This window comes from Taudactylus pleione, unplaced genomic scaffold, assembly GCF_031769625.1.
Source record: "Taudactylus pleione unplaced genomic scaffold, aTauple2 ptg000251l, whole genome shotgun sequence".
In the NCBI taxonomy this organism is placed as follows: domain Eukaryota; kingdom Metazoa; phylum Chordata; class Amphibia; order Anura; family Myobatrachidae; genus Taudactylus; species Taudactylus pleione.
The window spans coordinates 6,250,714-6,264,234 of NW_028284653.1; the positions used below are offsets into that span (position 1 = coordinate 6,250,714).

The following is a 13,521-nucleotide window of genomic DNA, read 5'->3' on the forward strand; positions in this document are numbered from 1 at the left end:
CGTAGGCAGACCAGTGGATGATAATTTAACAAGGAAATCAGTGGTATCGCGGAAATAGTGCGGCATATCCTGTACCACTGATTGTAAATAATAATCCACAAATTGGGACACACTCTGACTGAGGGAACCCTTAGATGATATAATCGGCCTGCCAGGCGGCGCAATCAGTGATTTATGAATTTTAGGCAAGATATACAACAGGGGAACCCTCGGGTAATCCTGCGTCAAAAACTTGGCTGTGTGCTCATCAATCCATAAATTAGATAATCCCAACTGGATTAATGCATCAATCTCCCTTTTGAATCGATCGGTGGGGTCATAGGTCAGTCTACAGTAGCAGGTGCAGTCAGACAATTGTCTATTCACCTCACTAACATAGGCATCACGATCCATAATAACGATCGCCCCGCCCTTATCGGCGGGACGTATGACAATTTGGGAATTGTCACGTAGACTAGTTATGGCGGTATTCTCTAATCTAGTCAAATTTGAGTGGGTAAGTTTGGTTCTCCGAATAGCAGGTAATGCATCTAATTTCACTAAACGCATGAAAGTTTCAATTGATTCATTTTGGGTTGGGGGATCAAACGTACTCTTAACCTTAAAGGGACTGGGATTAGGGTCCAACTTGTCTTTTTTAGCGAAGAAGTCCATCAGCCTAAATTGTCTATGCAGGCTATACAATTCAGTTTCACAATTGAAACTATTCTGTTTAAAGGTCTGTACAAATGACAGACCTCTAGATAAAACCGACATTTCAGCCGTAGTCGGCATATATTTAGACAAATTCACAATGGCTACCTCCTTGTCCCTCTGCCCTTTTTCCCGGCTAACTTTCCTGTGTTTGACACCCCCTCTCCTGCAGGGTTTTTTGGCCCCTTGCTGCGTGTATGAATCTTCTCCCCTAAAAAAGAGGATCTACCACTCAATGATTGATCCGAGTCGCTTTGTGAGGTGTGAGATTCAATATCGGTGAACTGGATCTCAGCCCTTCTCCTAGCCCCTGGGGTTTTATCTGGAGGTCTGTCATTTGTACAGACCTTTAAACAGAATAGTTTCAATTGTGAAACTGAATTGTATAGCCTGCATAGACAATTTAGGCTGAAGGACTTCTTCGCTAAAAAAGACAAGTTGGACCCTAATCCCAGTCCCTTTAAGGTTAAGAGTACGTTTGATCCCCCAACCCAAAATGCATCCATTGAAACTTTCATGCGTTTAGTGAAATTAGATGCATTACCTGCTATTCGGAGAACCAAACTTACCCACTCAAATTTGACTGGATTAGAGAATACCGCCATAACTAGTCTACGTGACAATTCCCAAATTGTCATACGTCCCGCCGATAAGGGCGGGGCGATCGTTATTATGGATCGTGATGCCTATGTTAGTGAGGTGAATAGACAATTGTCTGACTGCACCTGCTACTGTAGACTGACCTATGACCCCACCGATCGATTCAAAAGGGAGATTGATGCATTAATCCAGTTGGGATTATCTAATTTATGGATTGATGAGCACACAGCCAAGTTTTTGATGCAGGATTACCCGAGGGTTCCCCTGTTGTATATCTTGCCTAAAATTCATAAATCACTGATTGCGCTGCCTGGCAGGCCGATTATATCGTCTAAGGGTTCCCTCAGTCAGAGTGTGTCCCAATTTGTGGATTATTATTTACAATCAGTGGTACAGGATATGCCGCACTATATCCGCGATACCACTGATTTCCTTGTTAAATTATCATCCACTGGTCTGCCTACGGCTGATTGTTTGCTGGTCACGCTTGACGTGACTAGTTTATACACAAATATTGAACATGAGAAGGGTTTAAATGCTGCACGTGAAGCCATCTCTGCCAGTCCAAAGTACACAGGTCCACCGGTTGAATTTTTACTATCATTGATGGAGTCTATCTTATATAAAAATTACTTCATGTTCAATAATGCATTTTTCTTGCAGCTAAAAGGGACTGCCATGGGGTCGAATATGGCCCCCTCTTATGCGAACCTTTACATCCATATTTTTGAAAGTACTTATATCTTGTCAGACTCCCAATATTCACGTTTTATACACATCTATGCAAGATACATAGACGACCTTTTTTTGCTTTGGACTGGTGGGGTGGCTTCGCTTGAAGCTTTTGTAGAGAGTCTAAATGATTTGCCTGGATCAATTAGGTTTACTTGTACTCATAGTACTGAGCAAATTGATTTCCTTGATGTGTGTATCAAGTTAGGACAGGGAGGTTTCAGTACCGAAATCTTCAGGAAACCTACCGACAAGAATACCTTACTGCTTGCAACAAGTTTCCATCCACAACCTCTGCAAAGGGGTTTGCCATATTCCCAATTAGTCAGAGTAGTGAGGATTACCTCTGATAGGACTAAGCTACCTTCGGCTTTGGAACATATGGGTCAAAAATTCCTGGAGAGAGGTTACGAACCAAGGGAAGTCAAGGATGCAATTAAGAGGTGTCTGGGACTGAACAGAGATGACCTGCTTAAGCCAACTCCAAGGATTTATGGAGATGCTAGATTGACCTTTGCTAGCACCTGCTCCATAACATCAGGGGTTTTAAGAAAAGCCATCCTTAAGCACTGGTACATAGTCCAAACCGATCCGATTCTGAGTGAATTCTGTGCTAAACCACCCCTCTTTTGTTATAGAAGTCCCAACCTTAAAGAGCGGATTAGTCACACGGACATTAGCCCGCGGGGCAGTCAAGCCTACAACTGGCTGCATCCACACAGTGGGGCATATAAATGTGGTGGCTGCGTTAACTGCAAATTTATGCAGACTGGCAAGACGTTCACGCACCCAATTGATGGGATGATGTTTCATCTTAAGCACAGGATGAGTTGTGACACGCGGTATATTGTATATATAATTATGTGCCCATGCAAAAAGCTCTGTCGGTAAGACTATCAGAATGCTCAAAGAGCGCATCGCTATGCATCGGTCGTCAATCAAAAAGGCTAACTTTTGTGTTGAAGCAAGTACACCGCCAGTTGCCAGACACTTCAAAATGCTAGGACACAACATTAATGATTTTGTCTTTATGCCCATTGACCACGTACCTCCGATTAGGAGAGGAGGGGACAGACACAATTTGCTTCTCCAACTGGAGTGTAGGTGGATTCACAAACTTAGAACCATGGTGCCCCGTGGACTGAATGAGGAGTTTATACTCACTCCATTTTTGTAAGACTTGAGTGCAATGTATGATCCGGTTTTGGACATTATAATCCTAGTTACCTTAGCTTTTCAGCTCGCACATGTTCTCTACTATTATCCATGGTATATATATTTGTTCGTCTTGCATTTTTTGTTTTTATTTTGAGTGATTGTGGCTGGGTCATTGTGGTGCATTTGCCTTATGGGGGCCAGTATATGTTGTTACTTAGCAACTATTCTGTTTATCCATTTAAAAATGGTTGCCATGGCTATAAACCAGTAATTTACGATGATATGTTCCAGTAAGCCTGGTATTCTTTACATTTATACACGAGTGTTAGCGCCGGATAGAAGACCCAGCTTCAATCACCATTTATTTTGTTTGATAATAATGTATGTTTGATCTGTTTGTTATTGATTCTTTTAGAATAGTGGCGTCGCATCACTTCCGGTTACTAGGAACCTTGTTGCCTTCCCCGGAACTTGGTCGTGGTCACATTGGTTCCGCCCGCCGGCGTTCAGCATGGCGATGAGCGGCTGCTGTGTCCAGACTTTGTGTCTGTTGGGAGCGGGTTTCCTATGTGCCAGGTGATGCGATTATTTGGTGAGTCTCAGTGCTCACGTGTTGTCTATTTTGGTAATGACTTTTGGGTATATTTGCTGTTGGTTTGTAAGGGCATTTTACAGCAGTCCCCTGAGGAAGGAGGATCCGAAACAGCTGTTGGGGCTTCTGAATGTTGGGGTTCAGAGCATGGCTCCCCCTATGCATATCGATACCTGATGCTAAGTACCATTATATACTTTTTGAGTGTTATGCAATGGATTTTCACCCCGCTATGGGATATCAAAATAAATAATATTCTTTTTCAAACGGTGTGCTGGCTGGATTCCACTTCCGTTTAGGTAGTGGTAATATATCTGTTACGTTTTTTGCCCTGCACCCATATGGCATTTTGACTGATGTTTTGTGTGCGGTTCATTTTCATTGATATATATATGCACACGCCCATTTTATATATATATACATATATGTATATATGTAGTGTTTGTACTATATATATTCAGTGTGTATATATGTATATATATATATATATATAAAACACAGTATACTGTATATACACATATATACTATAATTATGTGTATATATACAGTATATATATATATTATTTTTTATATATACACACATAATTATAATATAATTATGTGTGTATATTTATGTGTATATCCGTGCGGACGGACACTGGCAGGCTGCTGTAGAAGGAAAAAAAAATTCCTGTCTACAGCAGCACACATACATCAGATGTTTGTGGGCCTATTCTGATGGTGGGCCTGGAGCTGAAGCTCCATCAGCCCCATTGTTAATCCGGCCCTGACCGTAGTGGACAAGGAATTAACCCATGCAGGCTCTTGTGAAACCTGGGGGGGGCGAAAAGCGGGAGACACTGGGGTACCATCAACTGTCTGGGGAACCCCTGCATGGGTGACGACACCACCGACTGCTGTGATAGCCCCATCTGGGGGAACGCAGGGGGCGTCGCTAGCTGGCCCACAAGGGTTGTAAGTGCCTTAGCAAAACAAGCCCAGGGCAGTTCCTGCACTGGCGCAGTGGCAGAAATTGGGCGCGATATTAAATAACACGCCCTACATAACCCGTCAGTTACCATCACCCTCCGCTATTGGTACACTTTAGCTGGAGAGAAAAGTCACGTTCACTCTGACATGATGAAAGGAATGTATGTGACACACCTCACAGGCAAATACTGCTATAGTGAGGCAATAAGCACCCTGTAACACCGCACCGCAAGGGCTTTAGCAAAGGAAGACAGGGATAGTAAAATGGCTGACAGTCAGAAAGTGAAAGTACAGGCAGCAGCTCTAGCAAGTAGTCACATACAATGCAGAATAAATCCCTGCACTATCAGCGCTGAGCTCAACTACACAGAGTCTGGTAGGAAACAGCGCTGCATACACTGACTTGACAGCGGAGGAAAGGTATGCAGGGGGACCGGGACTGCGATGCCACCGGACTTCAGCTTCCAGCAGCGCTTGCCAAGTGTTGAAGATGCCGCCGAGGAGCAGAGAGGAGGCGGGCCCGGGGGAGGAGTGCTGACACAGACGTACCAGAGAGCTGTGGAGAGGCGCACTCCCCCGGCTTGCAATTAACCCCTGGGACACCGGACGTTTGCCGCACAGCCACGGCCCGCTGTCCCAGGGGCATAGTGGAAGCGCAGGTTAGTACCTGGCTCCACGCTGCAGCCAGTCCCCAGGGAGCCCCCTGCCTGGGGACTTGGGACTGTGTTGACCGGCAGGGATCCCCTGCGGGGGACTCCGCCGCTTACCTGCCCCCCTTGGATCCGGCCACAGTCTAGGCATCCGGGGTCACCGCTAGCTGTTGTGAAATTTTAACCCAACTCCAGCAATGCACTTATAGAACTAAATGTGTATCTTCACCTGTATAGAGATGTAGGCATCTCTGTGGCTTGATTGCCCATATATATATTTATATATGCACCCCCATCAGCCGTAACATTAAAACCACTAAAAGGTGAAGTGAATAACTTTGATCACCTCTTTACAACTGCATCTGTCAAGGGTTGGGATATATAAGGGAGCAAGTGAACACTCTGTTCTTGAAGTTGATGTGTTGAAAGAAGGAAAAATGGCCAAGTATAAGGATCTCAGTGACTTTGACATAGGCTAAATTGTGATTCATAGATGACTGGGTCAGAGTATCTCCAAAACAGAAGATCTTGTGGGGTGAACCTGTCATGCAGTGGTTAGAACCTACTAAAAGTGGTCGAAGGAAGGACAACCGGTGAACCAGCGGACAGGGTCATGGGCACCCAAGGTTCATTTAAGATTGTGAGGAGCGAAGGATGGCCTGTCTGCCATGTGGACGGTAGGGTGTGTGTGTGCGTGCATCGTTTACCTGGGGAAGAGATGGCACCTGGATGCACTATGGGAAGAAAGCTAGCTGACAAAGGCAGTGTGATACTCTGGGCAATGTTCTGCTGGGAAACCCCGGGTCCAGACATTCATGGGGATGTTACTTTGACACGTACCACCAACCTAAACAACGTTGCAGACACTCCTTCATAGCAATGGTATTCCCTGTGGCAGTGGCCTCTTTCAGCAGGATAATGCGCCTGCCACACTGCAAAAATTGTTCAGGAATGGTTTGAGGAACAGGACAAGTTCAAGGTGTTTTTTTTTCAGCACATCCCATAGAAGCCAAATCAAATCAGAGCCTTGTTTTTTCGTAATAGTGATGCAGCAGTATTCAGACAAGGAACAGATTGTGCTCACACTCTTTGAAAATATCTGTTTCCACTTTCATCATGTATCACTTAAAGATTGTAATTTACCAACATTCTTATTATGATATCAGCTGCCACACTCACAGGTGTCAGTTATTTTAACCCCACCATATTTGAATTCTATAATATGAATATTAAAGTTTTATTTAACCCATTTTATACAGTTTTCTGTGTTTTTTTTTTTTTTATTGTTAGGTTTTAGGGCCGAACTCAATTAGCCTCGTAATTTAACGGGGCTATTCAATTCCAGCCCCTTTTTAATGCCTGTTAAATTAACATGTTAGTGGGCGTTAACACATAGGTCTGTAAACCTATCACAGATTCTATACGTTAACAGGGTTGTGGAGCCCGTTAACATGCTCTGTAATGGCAATTTCTTGTTGGGTCTGATGAGCCCCCCCCAAAAATCCCCATTAAGTGCAGCTTACAGGTTGCCTTGGGGCTACTTGAATAGCCACAAGTGAAAATTACCACGGCTAACTAAATTCCCCCCCTTAATAATTGGTTGAAACATTTTATATGTATTGTAACACTGCAAGATGCAGGATTACTAATAAGCTGCAAGTAATGGAGTATGTATTTCATCCAAAAGATCTTTTTAAACATCTATGAGAAGGGAGGAAGTTTAGTTCTAGATACAGTATCACTTTATTGTCTTAATGATAATGCAAATCAAGACTTAGTAATTCAACAAAAACCTGTAATTCCTGTAATGGTATTAAAGAAATAAAAATAAAGTGTCAGTGTATTATTTTGAGTGCCAATCATATTAGATAATGTTATGGCATCATTATAATTTAACTACAAACCTCATATGTAAGAAAGCAACGAATCGTAGCAACAATCTAAATGAAGACAATCATCACTTTTTCATCACCCTTTTCTTAACCACTTGCCTGATGTGCTAGCAGAATTGTAAATGTAATATTATATTCTGGCTTGACGTCCAGCAGAAAGCATTATTCCGAAATAAAATATGGGCTCACATATACTCTGAGCTGCCGTATAACCGGAAGCAGTACAAAAGTAAAAGCTTTCTCCAGCACCAGAAGAGATTAGCATATTCAGTTAAGACAACCGACTGAATTCAGAATTCTACAATAACTAGTTTGTCTTTCAATCTCCATCTTCAAGAGTCTCCTTCCATCCGCACCACACTATTGGGCATATCCAATTGGCCGCTAGGTTTAGCCCACAAAAAATTAGGTGCACCTCAAGACCAATTTTGGATCACCACAGGTATGCACACTTGCGATTTCCACGGTATCCAATAAAAAAAAATAGGTTGCGGTGTTTTTTGCGGGCAAAATCCTGTGGGTGGGGATTGTTTTTTTTAAACTCACACTTCGGACGGCTGTCAATGCTGTGTCCGAGGAGCTTGTGCAGGGTTAGCGGTGGTAGTGTAGTGTAGGTAGTGTGTGCAGGGAGGGAGTGCAGGGTTAAGGGTAGTACCTGTCCTGTGCCTGGCCGGTCCATGGAAGCAGTCTGCGACGCTGAAGAGAATCCAAGGAGGACAGTGCTGCAGAAGGTGATTAATTTAGGACTAGAAAGGTGAGTAATTAAGGACTAATTAAGCTAATTGAAACATTCCAATTGCTTAGTCAGTCATTGAGGGGGGCAAAGACTTCTAAAGCAAGTGCTGACAATTTTTGACAACCAAAAATCTCGAACCTTCGGGTAAAACCCAGCACTTTTGCAATTTGAAGTAAACTCATACCTAATTGAATATGCCCCCATAAAAAGCTGCAACAGAAATTACAGTTGCCACGGCATGCTTTAATATTGGTGGCTTATAATGCTGCTAATTTACAGTAGACAGATACACTTCCTCACCAGCAGCTATAGTTGTTATGCCATTACCTTATGTATGTCGAGTTACCCAAATCTCTTGTTTCACGTAATTGTTTATTTTTCTTATTGTATCATGTCCTCTCAATATATAGAACTGTATAATATCTATAAATTATATTTTTTTATACAGATTTTAATTAACTTGCACTAAATATTTTATAAACATACCACACTAAAATGTTTAGTTTGTGATACACGGTAATTCTTGATTCGCCTTCTACATGGATTTTCTGTACATTTTTACTGTTTACATTGATTCGACTTGTCTTTCATTTTGTCACTGTTGATACAGATGTTTGACCGGTCTTCTTCTTGATGTTTCGCTCACAGTCTGATGGGTTTTTACAGGGTTGGGACAAAGATCCTACATTGGGACTAAAACTTTAACTATATGTATAGATGTGTTCCCAAATGGTACATTATTTGTGTCATTTGTGGAAAAAAGTCAGGGCGAAATGCGTGTTGACCACATGGAGAGAATGTCATCACACTTACACTGTAGCAAAATAAGGTTTATTACAATATTGATATGCATTCAAAAAAATACATTTTTTTGGCAAGTGCATAAACAAACAGAACTAAGCAGTAAACAGTGAGAAAGAAGTGGTTTGTGTATTTTATTACAAACATTAACTGGCATATATATGCTAAAAACACGCTTTTGTAAATGCTGTAACTTCTGTGAAACAAGTACTGAAAACCCGCTTTATTGGACAGTCACAATTTACTAATGCTAAGCAGGTAAAAATTGCATAATTCCCTTCTCCCTTGTATGCACTGTGGACCATCACTAAATTTATTTTTTTCCAATGCAAACTGCATTTGCAATTATTTTATGTATTACAATTCTTTACTATAACTTTTTGCAGCTTATATGGGTAATTTCATATTGTACATCACAGGCCACATTTACTGAACTAAAATGTGTAAGTACAATAAACTGCAATTATTTTCATCTTGTTCCTGTAATCTCCATTCCCAGGCAAACGACCAAATTAGTTAATGGGACTAAAGCGCCTGAAAAAATTCCTCTGCACACAGCTCTCTCCACACCATGGGAGGGGTTACGTAATAGGTTCCGACTTTACAAAGCCGTCTGTTTTTCTGCGAGATTGTGGCTGAATTTAAAGAAGCAGTTATAAAGGCTCATTCAGCCTTATATGTAACTGTTTGCTTTTTTAAATTTAGCCGCAGTCTCACAGAAAAACAGACGGCTACGGAAATCGGAAACCTATTACATAACCCCCAATATATTTCTTGGCACCAATATGACCTTCAAAAAATATATAATGGTGTAATCTATCAGTTCATGCATCTTGTCATCTTTTTAACTACAAATCTCCAGTACATATAAAATTTTATTTAAATCACACAGCCTAAGTCACAAATGCACACAATTGCTTGAAAAGTAATATATGCTATTCTATGACAAACATATCTTTATATATTAATGAGAAACTAAAGAAACAAGGATGTGTCACTGTTTCATGTTACAGAAAGGAACATTTATTACAAAATTCACAACAGCCTCAGTAGCAGCATTTGTGTACGTTATTTTTGGTAGTAAGCATTTGCCCATTTAATGTACTAAATTTTACAGAAAAATTTAAAAGATCAATTAAACAAATGCTCTTTTATTAAAGAATACTAATAAAATGGTAGATTTCTGTTACACAAACACAGATAACATAATTGGAAATTGGAACGGTGCTAGGAACACTCATAGATGGAATTGCCCTAGTGTTACAAAATGTCATTGTTTATATGAGCTACATTTGTACTGGCAATAGAAGCAGATATAACCTGTGTCCTGAGGATATAATCAACAGCAAGCAAGTACTGCAACATAGGAAGTTAGTTGATCACATAAGCAAATGCAGTTGTTTTATACCATACTATGCCAAAATCGCCAAAGGTGCACAAAATGGGTGAGGCTAGATGGAAAACACAAACGCTAAATGGCTGCATGACTTCATGTTTTCAGTCACTGGTCAACAAGAAAACCTTGTGTCCTTATGGTCTTTTATTCGACAGTCTTGCCAAATGGTGGGATCCCAGCATGTGTGGTCACTTTTACAGTATTTAGTAGACAGAATTGTTGATTAGAACACGAGAGAAGTTGTAGGTTATTATTATATGCAGGTAGTGCATTTAGCCTTATTTTTAAATGGCACTACTTCAGTGCATTGAACACAAGTATTGCTGAATTTTTATGTAAACGAATTATGAATAATTATATGCTAAAAAATAAATAAAACTTTTGTTTCACTTTAATTCCACTCCAAAGTAAAATCATGGTTTTGGGTGAAATTAGCCGGTGTAAAATAAAATGGCAAATCATACTTACAGGTCCTGTCCAGATGGGCCTTTTCTACCAGCCAAAGCCTCTCTCTCATAATGTTCGCATTCACACAAATTGAGAAGGTATCGAGGGAAAAGGCTTTGATAACCTACACAAGACTCGACTAAGTATGAAAGGTACCTCTAGTTTATAGTTTCACAGTTATTACAACTTTTACCACAACTATGCACCCAAAATGAAATTTTTTAGTTTTTGGTAAATTAACTTATGAAATGTTTATTCAGATCACCAATGTATGTGACCAACTTATGCAGAAGTCAGTAACAATGATGTGCGATAACCTGGACTATATATTCAGTGCTAAAATATTATGTAATCACACAGTTTACAATGCACATAGACCACTGCAGAGAAAACAAACTATAACGTACTTTTTTCAGCAAACTTCCCTTAGCAAAATGAAAACAAAATTGTAGCAATTCACAACCTTACAGTCACTTGGGCAGATCATTAATGAGTCAGTTACTGGTCTTTATCGTGTTGTCCTTCTGTGATATTCTACACAAACAAAGAGAACAGAATGGGAGTTAGTGAAAATATAAATCAAGTAAAAAACAGAACCTGTTCCTGTCTGAAGTAACAAAAGCTCTCACCAATTTCAGTTCTAATAGCTGATAATTGAAAGTTAACGTGACACTAATGTATACAGTATTTTTATGAAAATTCCACCTTTTGTTTGTCCCACTCCATTTTACCCTTGCACATTCCAGAACTCCAGTATAATCTATCATGCATATACTACACACATAATGGATGTAACTTAATGTTCACTGCCAAGTTTTGTATGTTCTGTTCACTTCCCAAGTGTTCAGCGTGTTTAATTCAAAACAACATACATCACATACGATGAGACAAAAATTGCCTGCATGTCTGCATAAAGAAACAGCCAAGAGGTCTGCAGTGAATCATACAAAGCTGGATTCAGAGTAAGAAACAGGGCTCCGCGGTGTGTCAAACGCCCTTAACTACTTTCCTGGCATGGTCGCACTTCCAGGATTGTTAAAGTGTAGAGTAATAGGGGTCTATTTACTAAAGCCTTGGATGGAGATAAAGTCAATGGTGATGATACCAGCCAACCAGGTCCTAACTGTCATTTCTCAAACACAACCTGTAACATGGAAGTTAGGAGCTGATTGGCTGGTAACTTTATCTCCGTTAACTTTATCTCCGCCCAAGGCTTAGTAAATAGACCCCACAGTGTTGCATCGTACATTATATTGCATGTAAGTCACCCTGGCACAGTGAAAATGAAGGCTGTAGCTAGAAGTTATGAAATGTGACCTGATTGAATATATAACTAAAGATTGTCAAGGCCTTCAATCCCATGACAAAAAGCCCATATTGATTTTGAAGGTCCATTCATGGATCATATTTCAAGCGGCCTGAAGTCCACAAGATGAAGTCTACGTTGTCTAAGAAAACTATTCCTGTTTTTAGAACTACAGTGTATTGTCCAGAAATGTTCATTCAAAAAATGTGTAATGATAATGGACATCAGTAAGTTTCAGAATAATTCCAGAGATTATTGAAAAGCAAAAGGTGTTCACACTTCAAAACAATGGATTTGTTCATACATCTAAGAAGGCTATCACAGTCATGGCCCACAAACACAACACCATATCAATCATTTCTCATTTACTTAGCAAAATGCTAAGTTGATATATTTAAAGTTTGTTCTGAATTAATTAATGGAAACTGGAAAATAAATTTTCTTGCCACTTTTTAGGTGATATGTGATTAGTTTTGATTAAATTTAAAGTCATTTTAAATTATACCTTACTAAACCGCTAATTTGCTTTGTTTTACTTTAATATCTCCTTAACACATGAGCACAGGAACAGCACGCACAAAAATGACACACTTTGTATTGTAAACATCCTTTTAAAATATTGGCACTGTACATAATGCCTTCAATATAAAGTTGTACTTCTAATTTTATACAGCAATTTTGACTGTTTCCATAAAGTATAATATATCCTTTTAAGAACCATATTCCAATACAGAACATGTTGAATTGACTTGGGAGCAATGTATAACCTTGAAATATTGTTTATGCTTGTTGTGCGTCAGTTAAGGCCCCCATACACGGTGCCCCTGATCAATTGGTCCTGCAGAAAGATCAGGGGGTGCGATGTACGACCCCACGGGAGCGCGCTTAGCCAAACATCAGGGTCATACACGGTGCGATATAGCAGGCAAATCGCACCAATCAGTCTGATCGCCTGCTTTATCGCCCCGTGTATGGGGGCCTTTAGTACTTATACAGATTTTCCTAAAAACATAGTATGAATTATGATTACGATACGAGAATGAGTAAACATTAAATATCTTTTCCTGTACAAATATAGTTTTTTGTATGTATGGTCAATGTTTTCGGCACGCTCCTACAGTCATCATAAGAGGTTGCTGATTGGCCACAGTAGGTACAGTAGAATTAGTGAAGTACTACTTTTATTTGGGGACTGTGTCAGTGCTATTTCTTAATATATGTCTAGCTAGTTGTCCTCAAGTAACGAGAATTTATCTCCAGGTATGCATTTTATACTTCAGACCCAATTTGTATAGCGTTGTGTGCAAGTATTTTCTTTATTATTATTAAATGGTATTGAGAACAGTGTAAGGTTCGTGCCGGCACTGTGAGACAGCTCACTTCATCTTTGTTACAGTAGGACTCTTCAGTGCACCATGTCTGGTCTGAATATGGGTAAAGCAGGGATTAAAGAAAAGAACTGTAATTCTAACTCCCAGTCGAATAAGTGTTCAGGTTGTTGAATAAAAAAGTATTCTAACAGATACTGTAGTATAAATATACAAATTGC

At 40.1% G+C, this 13,521-nt stretch overlaps 1 protein-coding gene across 3 annotated transcripts in view; it reads right to left on the reverse strand.

Annotated features, from left to right (window-relative positions):
* Nucleotides 1–9,823: 9,823 nt before the first annotated feature.
* Nucleotides 9,824–13,521, reverse strand: part of BCAP29 (B cell receptor associated protein 29) — a 120,863-nt gene continuing 117,165 nt past the window's right edge. For all 3 annotated transcript variants that reach the window (XM_088480210.1, XM_088480208.1, XM_088480209.1), the window contains exon 9: nt 9,824–11,200. In XM_088480210.1, coding sequence (XP_088336336.1) covers nt 11,165–11,200 — 36 coding nt within the window. In that variant the 3' untranslated portion in view covers nt 9,824–11,164. The remainder of the gene's footprint in view (nt 11,201–13,521) is intronic.